Here is a 20,085-nt window from a genome sequence, read left to right on the forward strand (position 1 = left end):
TCTGCCTTATAGAGAACAGTTCTCTGGAAAAAACTTAACTAAAAACTCAGCCTGTGTCCTCCTGGCCATGTCTAAAAATATAATATCAGTCCAGTAGCAATCCCACTTCTGACACCTCTTTTTTTTTTTTTGACGGAGTTTCGCTCTTGTTACCCAGGCTGGAGTGCAATGACGTGATCGCGGCTCACCAAAACCTCCGCCCCCTAGGTTCAGGCAATTCTCCTGCCTCAGCCTCCTGAGTAGCTGGGATTACAGGCACACGCCACCGTGCCCAGCTAATTTTTTGTAATTTTTAGTAGAGACGGGGTTTCACCATATTGACCAGGATGGTCTCGATCTGCCGACCTCGTGATCCACCCGCCTCGGCCTCCCAAAGTGCTGGGATTACAGGCCCGGCCTTCTGACACCTCTTAAAGAGACTGATTTCAGTCCTGCTTTTGGCCTCCTCTCCACAAGGAGGCACTGTGGTATATTTGAGTTGTGCAGAGGCCTCAACTCTGCTACTGACTTGCAACATCAACATTTCTGGGCCTCAGTTTACTTATCTACAAGATAGGCAGCCTAATGCCTGCCTTGCCTATATAAATGGCTATGAGGCATGGGCAGGGTAGGTATGAAAGGGCTTGCACCAATGCCATTGTGGGGTAACAATGACCACCACTATCTATGGACCAGGCCTAGGCTGAACCCTTTATATATATTAACCAGTTCACATGTAGTAAATAAATGTAGTAAATAAATCCCCTTTGCCAAGAGGGCCCGAAAGATGTACCTTCAAAACTAAAAGCCTCAGTTCAATATATAGCCAGTGCCAGCCCAAGCTTGATTATTTTGACAGCTCCTCCCCTCCCCTGCCCCTTTGTGAAATTTGGAGTCATGAGAGAACAGGATTTAAATCCCAGCTCTGCCATGGTCTTGAATTGTGGCATGGGATGAGTCAACCTCTCTCTGCTATGCTCAGTCCCTTCCTCTGTAACTTGGGGGGTAATACGATTGTCAGTTTAGATGACACACAGCACATACTTAGCACATAGTGAGAGCTCAGTAAATGTCAGCTACCGCCATCATTGTTAGGGTATCTGGGTCACAGCAGATGTTCGGGGTATTGCTGCAATTCTTTAGGAATTCCTTAGAAGGTGCTGTAGTTTCCAGCTAAGTTAGCGTGGGGTGGGGTGGGGGGGTGGGTCAAGGGTGGAATGTCAATGAAATAGAAATTGTTCCGGGGTTTTGTCACTGTCTTGCAGTGGAATGAAGGGAGGGCAATTTGGCAGCTGCTTGCCCTCTGCTTTGCATTAACATGGCATCTGATTCTTTGAGTTGTGAGGGTGTGAAGAACTGGGGCTGGGGCTGGGCCCCTAGGGGTGAGACTGTGGGGAGCGGAGAGATGCATTTAGGGAATTGAGACAGGTGGGCAGAGGAGGAGCAGACCCCAGCTGAACCCTGGTGGCTGAAGCAGGAAGCCAGTAGGTTTTCAGTTTCCTGGCAGGGGGAGCTAGGGGTAGACCCCTCTTTGCCCAACTCCCTTCTCTGCACAAATGGGGCTTTAGGAGTTTAAATCTTGGAGTAGAATGGGGAAAGGTCAGGAGGCTCAGGGCTCCCCCAGCCAAGAACTGGGGTCAGGAGAGCTTGTGAACCAGTCAGTGGGCAACGTGGGGAGTGAAGACAGGGAGGCCCTGGAAGGTTCTGTCTAGTTCTTTGCCAAGTAGGGAAGATGGCTCACCCCAGGGAAATGATTTCCGTCAGGACTAGATGTTTAGTTAAAAACTGACCCGAGAGAGGTCTTGAGACTTTGATCCTGCTATAGCCCACAGGGAGTCTAACATGCCAGGCAGAAGGTGGCCCCCCCAGCCTAGCCCTCAAATCAGGGGTCCGGAGAAGCAAGTGATCCTATTTTTGTTCCCAAGCACTGTCTGATTCTTTGGGATATTCTGCACACTCCATGCACCTCTGTCTTCTCAGATCCCCACAGGGGTTCACCTCACCCCCCTTCCCAGCTCTCCCACCCTGCCACTTCCCAGGTGGGTGCCCTGGTGGTTTCCTCCCCGACCCCCAGCGGCCCCCTCCCCTCCCAGGAAGGAAAGCAGGAAGGCTCTCTCTACCCCGTATTTACACTGACGCGATTTGACTCCATGCTGAAAGCGGCATTGCTCATCTGCATCGTAGGCCTGGCCTGGCGCCACTGTCGGGTACACAAAGTCCTGTCTTGGGGGCCGGTTGTTCAGGCAGAGACCCAGGCCCGAGCTGCCTCAAGAGAAAAGCAATTGTCATGCTAGGTGGCTGCAAGTGAAGAGCTCAGGAGCCCCAGCGGGATGGGGGTCCCGGGGAGGAACCCTGATTTCTATCATCCCCAAGCCCCCCCCCACCCCACTGTGAGTGTGACCTGCTCTGAGGGACACCCAGGTGCATCCTCACTCTAGAAAGCTGGTGATGTAGTCACGGCTGCAGGATGACCACACGAATGGGTTGGTCTTCATGGTAATGTGGGCAGCCATGAGCTTGGCCGGGTCCTGACCACGGGCCCCGCAGCTGTTTCCCACACCGTCATGGTTCATGCCGAATCTGGGGAAAGGGGTGTCGGCTCTGCCGGGCACCGAGGGACCCGCCCAGCTCCTCCCGTCCTCCCCCTCCTGTGTCCCCTGGCCTCACGTGTGCCCAATCTCGTGGGCAATGGTGAACGCCGTGGCCAGGCCAATGTCCTCATTGACGCTGCAACTTCTCTCACGCTCACACATTCCGCCCACGGGGGCCAGGCCTGGGAAGATGGGCATGTGGGGATGGGGCTGGGGGCTCAGGACAGTGCTGGGTGGCCCCATCAACCTGCCAGGTCTCACCCCAGCCCATTGCCTTCATAGGGGCTCAGATACCTAGTGTGCCACAGGGTTTGTTCTTGTAGATGCAGATGTCATAGCTGTGAAAGGAAAGGGGGGCAGCGAGGGGTCTGGGCTGCCTCTCTCAGCCCTTTGATGCCACCATGCCCAGCTCTGGGGGTTGAACTCTGCCTGGGAAGTGCTATCTGCCTCTCACCTGAAGCTGCATACGGGAGTGACTAACTGACCAAATGAGTGAATGAATGAATCAATGAATGAATGAGTGGGAGAAGGAGCGAATGATGACATTGGTGCCCAAACAGCCTCAAACCTCCCTTATCCATTCTCAAGCAGCCCCTCCCCAACCCTGGCTCCCTCAGGGCGGCCCAGGCTCCCCTGCTCCTCCCAACCCCCAGCAGAAATCATCTCTGTTTGGACTCTAATGGTTCCTGGACCTTCTGTTTTCTTAGCCGCAGTCCCGGACCTCTCCTTTCCCCTCACCGTGTGATGAGCACCGCTGTGTCATGGTTAGCCACACCGTTCTCTGGAATGGCATTGCCATGGCCACTGTGGTTCACGATGGATTTCTGCCACTTGCAGAAGCTGTCCAGGGACTTCCCAGCATGGTGGGTGATTTCCAGAGTGGGCTGGGATGGACAAGGGAAGTACGTGGGCACCCACCACCCAGAGGATGGCAGAACATGCTGGTGTGAATTGGAAGGGGAAGGGAAGGAGACGGGGAAAGGGAAGGGGAAGGGGAAAGGGCCCCCCCGCACCTGGTCCTCCGTGAGCAGGATGAGGCGAGTCACGAGGATGTTAATGGTGTTTCCCAGACTCGAGTCCTGGAAAAGTTTGGCAACCTGACCTCCAAGAAACAAGAGAGACCGAGTCTTAAGAGAAGCCCAGGGTAGAAAATGAAAAGCAAAAACAATGATAACAGCCTGCTTTAATCAGGCACCTACTGCGTGCTGGTTCTTAGGCTAAACATGCTATTAGGATTTTGCTGTTCTTGTTAGACATGAGGGCTTGCTATGTTGCTCAGGCTGGTCTCGAACTCCTCACCTCAAGTGACCCTCCTGCCTGGCCTCCCATAGGGCTGGGATTACGGGTGTGAGCCACCACACCTGATCATGCATCAGTCTTTTCATGAATAAGTACTTTTTTTTTTTTTTGAAATGGAGTCTTGCTCTGTTGCCCAGGCTGGTGTGCAGTGGCGCAATCTCAGCTCACTGTAACCTCCACCTCCCGGGGTCAAGTGATTCTACTGCTTCAGCCTCCTAAGTAGTTGGGTCTCCAGGTGTACCACTATGCCTGCCTAATTTTTTTCTTTTTGAGACAGAGTTTTGCTCTTGTTGCCCAGGCTGGAGTACAATGGCGTGATCTTGGCTCACTGCAACCTCTGCCTCCTGGGTTCAAGCAATTCTCCTGCCTCAGCCTCCTGAGTAGCTAGGATTACAGGCAACCACCATCGCACCTGGCTAATTCTTTTGTATTTTCAGTAGAGACGGGGTTACACCATGTTAGCCAGGCTGGTCTCAAACTCCTGACCTCAGGCGATCCACCCACCTTGGCCTCCCTTACAGGTGTGAGCCATCAAACCTGACCATGGCCGCCTAATTTTTGTATTTTGAGTAGAGACGGGGTTTCACCATGTTGGCCAGGCTGGTCTCGAACTCCTGACCTCAAGTGATCCTCCTGGCTTAGCCTGCCACAGTGCTGGGGTTATAGGTGTGAGCCACCATGCCTGGCCATATATCTTTTCATGAATAGGTGCTATTATCATCCCCAATTTACAGACAAGGAGACATATAAAGAGAGGTTAGGACACAGCTGGTAGGTGTCAGAAGTAAGACTCATGTCTGGAATGCTTACCAGAACATTTCTTTCAGACTCCTCCAAGTTCAGCTTATCTACTTGTGCAAGAATGCTGCATGCATACAGATGTGGGCCTGTGTGTACTGCTAACCTCTTTTTTTTTTTTTAAAGACGGGGTTTCACCATGTTGGTCAGGCTGGTTTGAACTCCCGACCTCAGGTGATCCGCCCGCCTTGGCCTCCAGAGTGCTTAGATTACAGGCGTGAGCCACCACGCCCAGCCTCACTGCTAACCTCAATGGGTACCTGTGAGCTGTGATTTATGTATTTATTTATTTTGAGACAGAGTTTTGCTCTTGTCACCCAGGCTGGAGTGCAATGGCTCACTGCAACCTCCGCCTCCCAGGTTCAAGCGTGATTCAACCCCTGCTTACCCCCCTGACTGCCTCAAGTGTCTTTGCCCAGAGGCGACCTGAGGGATGTATATTCCTGGCTTCATTCCACAGCTGTCTGAAGGTACCAATTTGCCCATCACCACAGGAATATAAAACTGGGGGTAGGAGGCTCTGCAGACAGTGGTCAGAGGAAAGGAGAAAGCAGCTCCAGGGATGAGTGGGCACAGAAGACAGAGGCCAGGCTGTGCAAGGATCCTGGAGCCCTGGGCAGTAATTTCCCTGTCTGGAAATCCCCAGGAAATTTTTTTTTTTTTTTGGAGACAGTTTCACTCTGTTTCCCCAGCTGGAGTGTGGAGTTCAGTGTCGCAATCTTGGCTCACTGCAACCTCCACCTCCTGGGTTCGAGGGATTCTCCTGCCTCAGCCTCCCGAGTAGCTGGGACTACAGGTGATCGCCACCATGCCCAGCTAATTTTTGTATTTTTAGTAGAGATGGGGTTTCGCCATGTTGCCCAGGCTGGTCTTGAACTCCTGACCTCAGTGATCCACCCTTCTTAGCCTCTCAAAGTCCGGGGATTACAGGCGTGAGCCACTGTGCCCGGCCGGAAACCCCCAGGAAATTTGGAAAGCCCTAGGGAGAGAGTCCAGGCTCAGGAACAACAGAGCACCATCAGTGATGGCTTACACAACATTTTGGACCCACTGCCTGTCTGCTCAACTTTTTGTTTTCCCTTTTGCTTCAGTGAAACAAGAGCACCATTCACCAAGCCCTTACTATGTGCCAAGTACCCTACCTAGCTTCCCTCCCACCAACCCTTACTCTCCCCGGTAGCAACAATTATAATGCCATTTGATAGAGGCATAAGCTGAGGCTTAGAGAGGTCAAGAGATCTAGGATGGAAATTGACTACATTTCAATGTGGGTCTGGGATGTCAACCTGTTGGAATTTATAAGTAGGTGCTTGTGCAAGAATGCTACACGCATACAGATGTGTGCCTATGTGTATACTGCTAACCTCAATGAGTACCTGAGAGCTGTTACTCATTCATTCATTCTGAGATGGAGTGTCACTCTTGTTGCCCAGGCTGCAGTGGTGTGATCTTGGCATACAGCAACCTCCACCTCCCGGGTCCAAGTGATTTTCCTGCCTCAGTCTCCCAAGTAGGTGGGATTACAGGTGCCCACCACCATGCTCAGCTAATTTTTATATTTTTAGTAGAGATGAGGGTTCACCATGTTTGCCAGGCTGGTCTCTAACTCCTCATCTCAGGTGGTCCACCCGCCTTAGCCTCCCAAAGTGCTGGGATTACAGGCATGAGCCATTGCGCCCGGCCTGCTGTGATTTATTTATTTATGAATGAATGAATGAATGACAGAGCTCATAACCATAACTCACTGCAGCCTCAAACTCCTGGGCTCAAGTGATCCTCCTGCCTCAGCTTCCTGAGCAGCTGGGACTACAGGTGTGTGCCACCATGCTCTACTAATTTTTAAATTTTGTGTAGAGATAGGGTTTCACTATGTGTTCCAGACTGGTGTGTGTTTATTTTTTTAATTTTTTTGAGATGGAGTCTCACTCTGTTGTCCAGGCTGGAGTGCAGTGGCGTGATCTCAGCTCACTGCAACCTCCACCTCCCGGATTCAAGCGATTCTTCTGCCTCAGCCTCCTGAGTATCTGGGATTACAGGCACCTGCCACCATGCCTGGCTGAGTTTTTCTATTTTTTACTAGAGACAGGCTTTCACCATGTTAGCCAGGCTGGTCTCAAACTCCTGACCTCAGGTGATGCACCCACCTCAGCTTCCCAATGTGCTGCGATTACAGGCATGAGTCACTGTGCCTGGCCCGTGTGTGTTTGTTTTTACACACAGCAAACACTTATATGTCAGCTACTGCATGCCAAGCACTGTTCTACGTACTTTATCAACACTCTGGATCCATCTTAGCTTTATAAAGTAGGTACCACAATTATGCCCATTTTACAGATAGGTAAGGCAAGGCAGAGAGGTGAAGTAACTTACTCAAAAGCAGACAGTTAAAAGGTGGCAGAGCAGAAATGTAAACCCAGGAAGGTTACTTCTGCCCCAGGGTACCCCTCTGCATCTAGTTGCTGTGCTATTCCCGTTCTCCTTGTTCACTGCCATGTGTAACCTTCCTTTCTCACCTTGCCCACATGTCAGGGATTAGCGGTGGGATGGTAGCCGCCACCCCCTTGCCTAACATCTGGAGCCTGGCTCCAGGTCCTCAGGGCTGCAGGCCCAGGGAGGGGAAGGCACTTACAATGTTCATGATGGCCAGCACATACTGCTCCACATCCCGGCGCCCGTGATAGGCCACCATCATCTTGTCAGCCACCACCAGGGTCTCCACGTAGCGCTCTCGGCTGACCGATCGCTTCAGGCCTGGCTGGCCACGCTCTGTTTCATTCCCCAGTGGCCTGGCAGGGGGCGGCTTCAAGGTCCGCAGCCACCACGGCCGCCCTTTCCATGGTTTCTCATCTGGGGGACCCAGTAGAGCAGTTAAGCCCTGTCCTGCTGGTGGGAACCAGAGCTGCCTGACCACTGTCTTGTCCAACCTCTATCTGGCTCCCCCTCTACCCAACAGTCTGGACATTTTCTGGTCATTCTGCTGCCTTCTCTTATCATCCAGCTACCTATTTGATGGTGTATCTGCTTAAATGATCTCCCCCTCTTGACCTCCCAAAATGCTGGGATTATAGGCATGAGCCACCGTGCCTGGCCCTCATTTTCTATATGTATATTTTGAGACAGGATCTTGCCATGTTGCCCACGCTGGAATGTAGTGGTGTGATCATGGCTCATTGCAGCCTCAACCTCCCTGGCTCACGTGATCCTCCTGCCTCAGCCTCCCAAGTAGCTGGGACCACGGGAGTGCACCACCACACATGGCTAACCAATGGGCTGCCAAACACTGCATCTTTTTATTTTTTACTTTTGAGAGGGAGTCTCACTGTCACCCAGGCTGGAGTGCAGTGGTACAATCTTGGCTCATGCAACCTCCGCCTCCCAGGTTCAAGTGATGCTTCTGCCTAAGCCTCCCGAGTAGCTGGGATTACAGGCGTATGCTGCTATGCCCAGCTAACTTCTGTATTTTCAGTTGAGACAGGGTTTCAGCATGTGGGCCAGGCTGGTCTCGGACTCCTGACCTCAAGTGAGCCACCCATCTCAGCCTCCCAAAGTGCTGGGATTACAGGTGTGAGCCACTGTGCCCGGCCACCTCATTGTGTGTCTATAGGACATCTTGGCAGTGCCATGTCTATTTTTTTGCCAATGTTCCACTACTGCCTGAGAATACTGTAGTCTACCATGATGTCACTGTCCTACTGCCAAATTGTTGAGCTGAAGCACAGCCTGACGTCTCCCATTGTTGGCTGTATAGCTATCCAGCTGTTCCACTGCCTGTACGCCAAGCTGTTCAGCCACCAGCCTGTCCCACTGCCCAGATGTCCAAAGAACACTGGCATGACTGTCCCACAGCTAAGCTGGTTGGCTGAACCACTGTCCCATGATGACCAGCATGATTGTACAGTCCACTGACAATTCCACTGCCCGAATGGAAGGGTGTGAACCAGCCTGTTTTACTGTCTGAACTGTGTGCTTGGATGTCGCACTGTCCTAGGTGAGCAACTCTCCAATCGATGCACTGCCCAGTGAAATCAGTTAGTTCTAACTACAATGCACTGCAGTTAGAACAATCATACTGCCTGACGCACTGCAACCAGACGGTCTCATGGACCACCCAACTGTGATCATGTGCTATCCACATTTCTGTTTGTACAACCACTGTGGCTGTATGTCTCCCTCAACATCCTACTCAGACTCTGATTATACATTTAATTCAGTATCACACTATTCTGCTTTTCCATCTAACATTCATCTGATTTTCTTTTTTTTTTTTTTGAAATGAAGTCTTGTTCTGTTGCCCAGAGTGGAGTGCAATGGCACAATCTTGGCTCACTGCAACCTCTGCCTCCTGGGTTCAAGTGATTCTCCTGCCTCAGCCTCCCAAGTGGCTGGAATTACAGGTGTGTGCCACCACGTCTAGCTAACATTTTTGTATTTTTAGTTAAGATGGGGTTTCGCCATGTTGGCCAGGCTGATCTTGATCTCCTGACCTCAAGTGATCTACCTGTCTCAGCCTCCCAAAATGCTGGGATAACAGGCATTAGCCACTGTGCCTGGCCCTGATTCTCTATATGTATCCTTTGAAACAGGATCTTGCTCTGTTGCCCACGCTGGAGTGCAGTGGTGTGATCATGGCGCATTGCAGCCTCAACCTCCCTGGCTCAAGTGATCCTCCTGCCTCAGCCTCCCAAGTAGCTGGGACTACAGGAGTGCACACCACACCTGGCTAATTTTTTAAATTTTTTGTTGAGATGGTATCTCACTACATTGCCCATGCTGTTCTCAAACTCTTGGGCTCAAGCAATCCTCCTGCCTCAGTCTCCCAAAGTGCTAGGATTAACGGTGTGAGCCGCCATGCTGGCCTGGCCTGGTTTCCTAGCAGTACAATTGGTAAATATTTTGTTGGCATGTAGCTTTCCTACTCTCATTTCCTAAATGCCTGATTGTACAACCATCCTTCTACCAGTCTGATTGTAAATCTGGCCTTAGGCTGTATAACTGCTGGAGTATCTGATACAACCACCACACTAACTGTCTGATCAGACAATCATCCTAGAGAAAGAATGGTTGTGTACCTGAACACCTGTCTGGCTGTCCTACTCACTGCTGGGCTCGCTGGCTATGGCAGGGATAGATTATCCCATTCCTCCACTGGTTCGCTGTCTAAGGATATGTCTCTGCTATCTTGGATAGAACTCCCTAATTTTTTTTTTTTGAGATGGAGTCTCGCTCTGTCACCCAGGCTGGAGTGCAATGGCATGATCCCAGTTAACCACAAACTCTGCCTCTGGGGTTCAAGCAGTTCTCCAGCCTCAGCCTCCTGAGTAGCTGGGATTACAGACACCCACCACCATGCTCAGGTAATTTTTGTATTTTTAGTAGAGATGGGTTTCACCATGTTGGCCAAGCTGGTTTCGAACTCCTGACCTCAAGTGATCTTCCTGCATTGGCCTCCCCAAGTGCTGGGATTACAGGCGTGAGCCACTGTGCCTGGCCGGAACTCCCTAATTATATCACCACGTCCCCTTCTCAGCAGTTCCAATCTTCCCCTCACAAAGCTGCCTGCTGACTTTCTGGATGAAAAGACACGGCTGCCTCAAAGGAAAGATACTGTGTAGCCAGCCCCTGTACCCATTCCCGGGAAGACCGATGTACCTCTCACTCCACAGGCTGTGTCCAGGTGGGGGTGACGCAGAGAGGAGCGCTTGTACACCACATGTGGTCCACCTTCCTCCGGGCCCCGAGAACCCTTGGGCCCACCTTGCAGTGGCTCAATCAGGTACTCTTCCTCGTCTGCCACAATCAGGCCATGCTGGGTTTTGGGGAGTGGGACAGAAAGCTCTCAGAATCAAGTTCTGAAGCTTAGGACCCCTGGGACCTTCTCTCTGTCCTTATGATTTCATTCTTATCAGGTTTATTTTGCTATTTATTTATTTATTTTTGGTACAGGTAATTCGTATCCATGCTATTTCTTTCTTTTCTTTTTTTCTTCTTTTTTTGGAGACAAGGTCTCACTGTGTTATCCAGGCTGGAGTGCAGTGGTGCAATCATAGCTCACTGCAGCCTCAACCTCCTGGATTCAAGCGATTCTCTTGCCTCAGCCAGAGGAGCTGGGACTGTAGGAGTATACCAATATATCTGGCTAATTTTTAAATTTATTTTTTCATAGAGATGGGGTTCTATTATATTGCTCAGGCTGGTCTCAAATTCCTGGCCTCAAGTCATCCTCCTGCCTTGGCCTCCCAAAGTGCTAAGATTACAAGCATGAGCCACCATGCTCAGCCTCTAATTTCTTTTTAGTTTTTAATTATATATATATAAATATATTTATAAATGCATAAATATATATATATAGATGCTTAGCTCATTTTCAGCCTTACCTAAGGCTATACATTTTCCTCCAAGTACTGCTTTAGCTGCACCCCAAAAGTACTGATTCGCTCAAAATACTTAAAAAAAAATCCCACTATCATTCCTTCTCTGCCCTCTATGTAGAAGTATTTTTAACTTCCAAACTTGTGGGCATTTTTCTCCCCCACTTTCCAGAATCTTCAGCTCACCAGGCCTCCACAGGTGCTGATGGCCACATGGGAGCTGCTGGCCTGGCCCTGCAGGTGACCAGCGTAGAGGCAGTGGGGTCGTGCAGCCCTCTGCCAGGCCAGGCCCTCCCGTGTCCAGTACTCCACGGAGACATGCCCTGCCAGTAGACGGGAGCTTCGGGTCAGGTTCAGCAGGAAGTGGGTGCTGGGTGCGGCCACCTTGTAGAAGAGGCGGGACTCGGCTGTGGCCCCTGTGCCCCGGCGCTGCCTCCGGGGAGGAGGTGGAGAGAAGGCCAGTAGTGCCCCGTTGTGGTCCACACGGGTGGGGAAGGCGATCTCATAGCTCTCCAGACTGGACAGGAACTCATCTGTGGGTGAGGGTCAGAGGCCTGGGTGGGCCCTGGTTTTAGTGGACCCCTGTGTCCTAGCTGTTAGGCTGCTGGAGCAAGTGACGCTGGCCTCACTGACTCCCGAAATCCAGGGAGTTGGCTGCAAGGCTCCCGCCCATTGACCCCAGGGCCTTCCCCTGCTGACCCCCATCCCAGCCCCCAATACCTCTTTCTGTTAGAGCCCAACTGGTCTCAAATTTTTAGCTCCCTCCCCACCGCCACCACCAGACTTCCCCTACCTTGAGACCGGAAGGCGTGCGTGACCTCGAAGGTGAGGCCCAGCCCCAGGGCGAGGGCCCAGCGGAGGATCTGGCAGGCGGGAGCCATAGAGGCCACGTGTCCACATGTCTCTCCCCAGCCCTGGCTGCCGGCAGCCCCCACAGTGCCGCCTCCCCTGTTCACAGCCTGCGCAGCATCACCGGGCTCCTGGGAGGGGTGAGCCAGGTAAGGGGGTGCCTGGTCCTGCTGTCCAGCACAACCAATGCCAAGGCCAACCATGGCCAAAGCTTTCCACCTGACTGAAGATTCTGAATACATTTTCTCATTCAGTCACTCCCCTCTCCCCACTTCCCCTTCCAATCCTTTCTACACTCCTACAAGAGGACAGGCAGGGACTGGGACGCTGGGGAGTAGCTCCTAAGTGCCAGCTACTTGCCCCAGTCACCTAGGATGGAGTGCAGTGGTGTGATCGTAGCTCAATGCAGCCTCCACATCCTGGGCTCAAACAATCCTCCTGTCTCTGCCTCCCAAGTAGCTGAGATTACAGCTGTATGCTACCACACCGGGCTAATTTTTTTTTTTTTTTTTTAGATGGAGTCTGGCTGTCACCCAGGCTGGAGTACAATGGTGCAGTCTTGGCTTACCACAACCTCTGCCATCCTGGTTCAAGTGATCCTCCTGCCTTAGCCTCCCCAGTAGCTAGGACTACAGGTGTGTGACACCACGCCTGGCTATTTTTTTTTTTTTTTTGGTATTTTTAGTAGAGACGGGATTTCACTGTGTTAGGCCAGGATGGCTTGATCTCCTGACCTTGTGATCCACCCACCTTGGCCTCCCAAGGTGCTGGGCGCGAGCCACCGCGCTGCGCCCGGCCTAATGTTTTTGTTTTATTGGAGAGACAGGGGTCTCACTTTGTTGCCCAGGCTGATTTTGAACTCCTGGCCTCAAGCAATCCTTCTACCTTAGCCTCCCAAAGGACTGGGATTACAGGCATGAGTCACTACACCCAGCCCAACATTGCATTTCATTTCAAAGTAACCTAGGTCAAAGTCATCACACTCTTTTTTGAGATGGGAGTCTCAATCTGTTGCCCAGGCTGGACTGTAATGGTGCGATCTTGGCTCACTGCAACTTCCGCCGCCCAGGTTCAAGTGATTCTCCTGCCTCAGCCTCCTGAGTAGCTGGGACTACAGGCATGTGCCACCACGCATGGCTAATTCTTTGTATTTTTAGTAGAGAGGGGGTTTCACCATGTTGGCCAGGCTGGTCTCGAACTCCTGACTTCAAATCACACTCTTTTTATAGATGAGGAAATAGACTCAGGAGTGATAGAATTTGCCCTGGGTCACACTGCTAGAAAGTGGTGGAACCTGGGTTCATTCATTGGTGGAGGACGGATGCGGGCATGACAGTCAGGCATGCTAAGGACAGCAACCCTACTTGCCCTGGCTCTGTGGGGTTCAGTCTCTTAAGAGTGAGAGATGACAGCCAGGTGAATGGAGAAGAGTTTAGGTTGTGACGTGTTCTGTAGAAGGTAGAAGGTATCAATGTGGAGATTGGGAAGCAAAGGTTCAAAGCGTGAGATTAGTGGTGTGAAGAGACGGGAGGGTGCACCAGGTGGGGAGACAGGGGGTCGAAGGCTTGAAGGTGGGGTAGAGCCTGGCATGGACCCAGGCAGGGTGGGTGCAGGAGAGGAAGGGGAGGCTCGCACTTGAAGGCTTGGGTGGCCAGTGTGAGTCTTCAAGCCAGCTTAAAGCTAAGGCTAGTACTCCAGTCCCGCAACCTCTCATATTCCCACCCACGTACCCAGTCAGTCCCAGGCCCTGTCTGTGGAGTCTCCGAAATGGGTAGCATGGTCCAGCCCACCCACCCTAGGCCTCTCCTCTGCCCTGGGTTTCCTTCCCTCTTCTCTTTTCAGATTCTTTTCAAGGCTCCCGGCCAGCCCGCCCTGCAGGTCCCGTCTCTCCAGCATCTGCCCCAGGCCAGCCTGCCGCAGACACCCGAAGCGGGCCACCACCCTGTGCCAAACCCCTCTTCCCCCACCCTCCTGTCTCCGCCCTCCTCCTCCTCTGTGCAAAATCCCTCAATCACAGAGTCTTGTTTTCTTTGCAGCCCAGCCAAGTCTGAGAGTCCAAGTCTGAGAGTCAATCCCCAAACAGGGCAGTGCAGCCCCAAGGGAGGGAGGGAGCCAGGTTTTTGCCAAGTTGCTGATGGACTGAGAAGCCCGCATTCCCCACTTCGGCTTGGAACCCTCCAGTGATGGGAAGCTAACTCACAGATACTGTGATCCTACTGCACACTTTAGCTGGGCAAATGTCCATTCCTTTTGTTGTTCTTTTTTTTTGTTTGTTTGAGAGGGAGTCTCCCTCTGTCACTCAGGCTGGAGTGCAATGGTGTGAGCTCGGCTCACTGCAACCTCCGCCTCCCGGGATCAAGTGATTCTCCTGTCTCAGCCTCTCAAGTACCTGGGACTACAGGTGCACACCACGACGCCCAGCTAATTTTTGTAGTTTTAGTAGAGTTGGGGTTTCACCATGTTGGCCAGGCTGGTCTCAAACTCCTGACCTCATGATCCTCCTGCTTCTGTCTCCTAAAGTGCTGGGATTACAGGCATGAGCCACTGTGCCTGGCCTTTTTTTTTTTTTTTTACCTTTTGGGGGCTTCAGGTGGTGGAATAGTGTTGGGCTCCTGTACGGATCCTTCCTTCGCCTGCTCCCCTGCACCTGGGCCTCTCTGGGCCTTGGTTTCTTCCTCTTTGGAGCCTGGGCAGGGAGGGGTCAAAGAGGAGCCGGGCTGATCTTCAGCACTGACCTGAGTCTGTAGCTCAGGGATCGCTGAGGAAATTCTGACCCTCTCTCTGCCCCTGAAGAACTCCCCTTAAACATTTTCTTTCTTCTGTTACTAATGAACCCCTCCAACAAGCCCCACCTCCTCTCCCTCTCCATCTCTTCCTGCTTCTCCCTGATTCCTTCTTTGGAGGCATCAACCAACTCCCAAATCAAGGCCCTTCCTGGCTGGGAACCTCTGACACCCCCTCCTGCCCTAAGCCACCCCTGAAAGGTAGCAACATACACACTGCAAGTGAAGCAGGGACCTCCCCCACTTCTCCATTGGCTCCCTCCCTCCTCTCCTGTTCTTGCTTTGCCAGGCTTGGTGCCCCGTCCTCCTCCTTCAGGGGCTCTCTCTGGTCTTGTCTAGAGTGTCTTTGGGTCTGTCCCAGTCCCCCTAATGTCCACAGTCCTCATCACTGTCCTCAGTAGTGAGGCACTCCTCCCAAAACCCTCACATCCCCTTCTGTGCTTTGGACTGAGGTAGGGGGTGAGGGATAAGGCTTGGGACATTGTGGGAGGACCCAGCACAGGGGGTGGGGCCAGGGGCAGGGAACTCACCTGTGCACAATGCATGGGGTTGGGGGAAGAGGGGGTCTGCAGAAGGCTCACAGGTGTTTGAGCTGCGGCCCTGCTCACAAGGTGCTAGAGAGGTGTGACACAGCCCAGGGTACCGGGTGGTAGGGGGACATAACAAGGCAGTGTGTCGGGGCAGAAGATGAAGCTTGAGAGGGGCTAGGGGACAGAGACGGTGGTCGGCAATGGGATGTCAGAGAGGGATCTGCATTGTGGCGTGTGTATTACATGGATGTGCATTATAGCATGTATGTAAGTGTGTGGCCCTGTGGGTGAGCATGTGACTGCATGTATGACTCACATGTGACTGCATGTATGACTCACATGTGACTGCATGTGAGACCCTGTGTGTGACCGTGTGAGTGCATGTGTATTACAGCATGTGTGTGAGACCCTGTGAGCATTTCATGTGTGTTACAGCATGTGTGTGACCCTGTGTGACTTCATGTGTGTTACAGCATGTGTGTGACCCTGTATGTGAGCAAATGACTGCATGTGGATTATAGCATAAGTGTGTGACCCTGTGTGTGACCCTGTATGTGAGCATGTGACTAAATGTGGATTACAGCATGTGTGTGTGAGACCCTGTGTGTGTGTGACTGCATGTGTATTACAGCATGTGAGTGTGTGAGACTGTGAGCATGTGACTGCATGTGCATTATGGCATGTGATCGTGTGTGTGACCGGGTGTGACTCCATGTGGATTACAGCATGTGAGTGTGTGACTCCATGTGTGTGTACCCAGGACTGGCCATTCCTCCAGCCCCTCCTCCCTGAAGGCAGGAGGGAGGTGGCCAGCGTGGGGGAGGGTGCCAGGCCTGGAGGAGGAAATGCCTCCGGGAAATGGAAATGGCTTAGAAACAGAGGATCCATCTGATCTTATCCCGGGGATCCTGGAGGGACCCTCAGCTCTACACCCAGACCTCTACAGCCAGGCTTGGGGGACAGGGCCGACGGCAGGTCCCCCTTAGAGGCCAAGGCCGCATCTGCCCAGGCAGAGGCCCCAGCCTGCCGGCCTCCTCCCGCTGCACATCTGGCCGGGCCGGCAGGAGGCAGCCCCTGCCCGGAGAGCAGACAAAGGCCCAGCTGGGGCCTGCGGGAGGAGGGGGCCGGCGCCCGGGCTGGTCCCCCACAACTGGCCGCTAATTAAAGGCCCTGAGCCCGACCGCTGGAGACACCCTGAGACAGACGGCTGTGGCCTCAGTGACCAACTCAGGGGAAGTGGGCGGCGCCACTCCCACACCCAGACACACAAACACACACACACACCCCGTGCAGCCAGAGACCGGCGCTGGGGCACTGCAGACCCACAAAAGACGCCAGGACGCCTCCCCCAAAGATACACACAACAACAGGCTCAGTGCACACTCACAAACACGTGAAGACACAACCACACACTCCCAGACATGTGTAAACACGTACACATTCATTTACACACGCACACAAGGGACTAGCCAGAGAAACACACGGACACACAAATACACACACCCGGGGCCTACACACACAGAAACACAACTCATACACACAGACAACCCAAGGAGACAGACACACAGGCCTGTCCTCGGACACATACACACTCATTTGCATGCTCACACCAGACCAGAGACAAACTCGAAAGTCCTAGACACGGACCCAGACAATCCCCCACGCACCAGACACACACAGGCATTTACACACACATCACAGAGACAAACGCACAGATGCTTGGGGACACACACACAAACCCAGACACACACACTCACCTCCAAATCTGCGTGCACACAGCAAACGCCCGTGCGCACACACTGAACACACACACAGGCAGACACACAACAGAGACGCATCCCCAGTCACTGACACACACATGGAATGCACAACCACTCTGCCCCTACGTGGGCCGCCACACACACACACACACACACACCCCAAACCAACCCACGGCCACCCCGGGCGGGACCAGTGGCGCGCTCACTTGGGGACCTCAGGCACCGACCCGAGTCGCACAGCAGGACGCCCTCCCCTATCCAGGGCACCAGATCCCCGCGGCCTCACCGCCGGATGAGGACACACAAAATCCCACTGAGTCACGCACCCCCGGGACCCCCACCCGCCCCGCTACCTGCGCCGCGCCCGGGGCCTCCGCGCCGTGGCCGCCGCCGTCTCGCCGCCCCGCGCGCGCAGGAAGGGAGGGAGCGAGCGAGCGCAGCGGCGTGGCCGGGGGAGGGGGCGCGGGGAAGGCACTTCCTGAGCCGCCTGCCAGGGTTATAAAAAAAACCCCCAAACCGCGCGCGGCCAGAAACCCCGCCCGCCGCCGCCGCCCGGCCTGGGCCGCTGGCTGGACCCCAGCCAGGGACCCGGGAACTCGGGCTGCCCCGCCCGGGACCAGCGCCCCCGCTGCCCGGGAAGAGGGCTGGGGAATCGCGGGGGGCGGGGAGGGGACGAAGCGGGGGAAATCGAGTGGGGGCGGGGAGGATGGGCGGGGGAGGGGATAAATAATCAGGTGGGGGATGGGGATGGAGGCAGAATTGGGTGCGTGGGGGTTGGGGAAAGGGAGGAAGAGGAGGAGGGAGAGGTTGGGGGAGGGGGAAGTTTAAATGGAAAGGGTAGGGGGAGATGGAGGCCTGGAGGAAGGGGCTGAGTTGGGTTGGTGGAGATGGGGATTTGGAGAAGGGACTGAGTTGGGTAGGGGGAGGTGGAGGCCTGGGGGATGGGGCTGAGTTGGGTGGGGGGAGGTGAAGGCCTGGGGAAAGGGGCTGAGTTATGTGGGGGGAGGTGGGGGCCTGGGAGAAAGGGGCTGTGTTGGGTGAGGGGAGGTGGGGGCCTGGAGGAAGGGGCTGAGTTGGGTGGGGGGAGGTGGGGGCCTGGAGGAAGGGGCTGAGTCGGGTAGGGGGAGGTGGGGGCCTGGAGGAAGGGGCTGAGTTGGGTGGGGAGAGGTGGGGGCCTGGAGGAAGGGGCTGAGTTGGGTGGGGGGAGGTGGGGGCCTGGAGGAGGGGGCTAAATTGGGTTGGGGGGTGTTGGGAAGGAGTGGAGGGGGTAAGGAATGGGGCCTTCGGAGGGATGGGAGCATGGGGTGGTGGAGTTGAGGAGGGGAGAGCTCACTTCCTCACCAGCCTCTGCGGCATCAGCAACAGCTGTTATTTATTGAGGGCTGGGCCTGGCTCAAACCAGCATTTATTGGGTGCCTCCTGTGTGCCAGGCTTGGTGCCTGGGGCGGGAAATAAGTCCCAGCTCAGCCCCACCCCCCTGAGCTCTTCAGGGGTTTGATGGGTCCTTGGCCTGGCCTTGGTCTCTGTGCCTTAACTCCTTTGCTGTGATGTAGGTCTGGCTGGTCCCATTTCACAGATAAGGAAACTGAGGCTACAGAGAGGGGAAGAGTGAAAATTCTGTTGCAACGGGAGCCCTCTGTGTCTTGGTCACTCCTGGGTCTCGTTCCATAAAATGAACTAAAGCATGAATGAGGAGGACCTGGATGGTTGGGGCAGGGCTGGGATTTGAACCCCAGGTGGCTGCTACAGTGCCTGGTTCCAGGCAGGATGGTGACCACCAGGCCTCACAATTCCAGGCCTTTCCCAGGAACGCCCCCCAGGGAGCTGGCCAGAGCCTTGGCTTTGGCGTTCTCTGAGTCTGGGTTTACTCATCCACACCATGAGGGTAATAACAGCCTTCGCAAGGCTGGAGTAAGGGGTGGAGGAGGGGTTTCATTCTGTAGCAAAGGTTTGTTGTGAGGCGCTGGGTTTCGGGGAGACAGCTGAGACCAGAGAGGGCAGCTTCCCAACTCAGAATTTTTCCTTTTGAACTTGGAATGACATGTCAGGACTCATGCATACAGTAGGTGCTGCATTAATACCAGACTCTCGGAGTTCTCACCACGCTACCTTACCCCAACCTCCTGGGACTCCAGGCTAGACTAGAGGGGCAGTCTCCACCCTCCTGTTTGCTCGCTACACTCATTCCTTCCCACCAGGACCTCTCGGGGCGGGGGCCCATTTGAGGAATGCATCTTAAATCAGCCATTCTGGCCTTTGCTGACTGTTCTTCCACCACCTATGTGGGGCCCTCTTCCTCCATCAAAGAGGAGGTGACTTTCTTGGTTTGCCTTAGATGATAAAGGCTCCCACTGTTAGCCTCATGACTGGTCCGGCCACCTGTCCTACTTTATTTATTTTTTTCAGAGTCTTGCTGTATCGCCCAGCCAAGAGTGCGATCTTGGCTCACTGCAACCTCTGCCTCCCGGGTTGGTTCAGGCGATTCTCCTGCCCCAGCCTCCCGAGTAACTGGGAGTATAGGCCCTCGCCACCATGTCCAGCTAATTGTATTTTTAGTAGAGATGGAGTTTCACCATGTTGACCAGGCTGATCTCAAACCCCTAACCTCAAGTGATTCAACTGCCTTGACCTCCCAAAGTGCTGGGATTAGAAGAGTGAGCCACCATGCCTGGCCCGCCTGGCCCACCTGTCCCTCCTCTTAATGATGGGTGGTTTCCAGACCACACTGGGAATTTCACAGCTGCTTTGAGCCAGGCACTCCCAGGTTCTGGCACTTCCTAGCTGTGAAACCTCTCATTATAATTACTCTGTGAATCTTTGATGCTACATCCACTACTTCCCACCACAGCCTCAGACTTTGCTGGGGGGAGGGGGGTCTCTTTTTTCCCTCGAGGGTGTGTGGGCCTCTAGGGCCTGGCAGATTGTTTAGGGGATGGCACTGTCTGCACCTGAAGCTCCCAGTGAGCTGTGTTGGGGCTTTTCCAGTGAATCTTGGGAAACAGACCTTTGTGTCTTTTTCATTTGAGACAAGATCTTGCTCTGTTGCCCAGGCTAGGGTGAGGTGGTGTGATTATAGCACATTGCAGCCTTGAACTCCTTGGCCCAGGTGATTCTCCCACCTCAGCTTC

The 20,085-nt window shown here is 53.7% G+C and overlaps 1 protein-coding gene across 3 annotated transcripts in view; it reads right to left on the bottom strand.

The window, feature by feature from the left end:
• Positions 1 to 17,370, bottom strand: part of ADAMTS10 (ADAM metallopeptidase with thrombospondin type 1 motif 10) — a 31,596-nt gene extending 14,226 nt beyond the window's left edge. For 2 of the 3 annotated variants that reach the window (XM_035284095.3, XM_035284097.3), the window contains exons 1-12: positions 17,311 to 17,370; positions 14,459 to 14,570; positions 11,829 to 12,015; positions 11,222 to 11,568; positions 10,317 to 10,473; positions 7,297 to 7,514; positions 3,584 to 3,667; positions 3,309 to 3,454; positions 2,865 to 2,908; positions 2,647 to 2,752; positions 2,413 to 2,559; positions 2,100 to 2,241 (exon numbers count right to left, since the gene is read on the bottom strand). In XM_035284095.3, the coding sequence (XP_035139986.3) occupies positions 2,100 to 2,241; positions 2,413 to 2,559; positions 2,647 to 2,752; positions 2,865 to 2,908; positions 3,309 to 3,454; positions 3,584 to 3,667; positions 7,297 to 7,514; positions 10,317 to 10,473; positions 11,222 to 11,568; positions 11,829 to 11,916 (1,479 nt within the window). In that variant the 5' untranslated portion in view covers positions 11,917 to 12,015; positions 14,459 to 14,570; positions 17,311 to 17,370. The remainder of the gene's footprint in view (positions 1 to 2,099; positions 2,242 to 2,412; positions 2,560 to 2,646; positions 2,753 to 2,864; positions 2,909 to 3,308; positions 3,455 to 3,583; positions 3,668 to 7,296; positions 7,515 to 10,316; positions 10,474 to 11,221; positions 11,569 to 11,828; positions 12,016 to 14,458; positions 14,571 to 17,310) is intronic. The other variant, XM_035284096.3, reaches the window with a different exon arrangement.
• Positions 17,371 to 20,085: the final 2,715 nt, after the last annotated feature.

This window comes from Callithrix jacchus, chromosome 22, assembly GCF_049354715.1.
Source record: "Callithrix jacchus isolate 240 chromosome 22, calJac240_pri, whole genome shotgun sequence".
Lineage (NCBI taxonomy): Eukaryota > Metazoa > Chordata > Mammalia > Primates > Cebidae > Callithrix > Callithrix jacchus.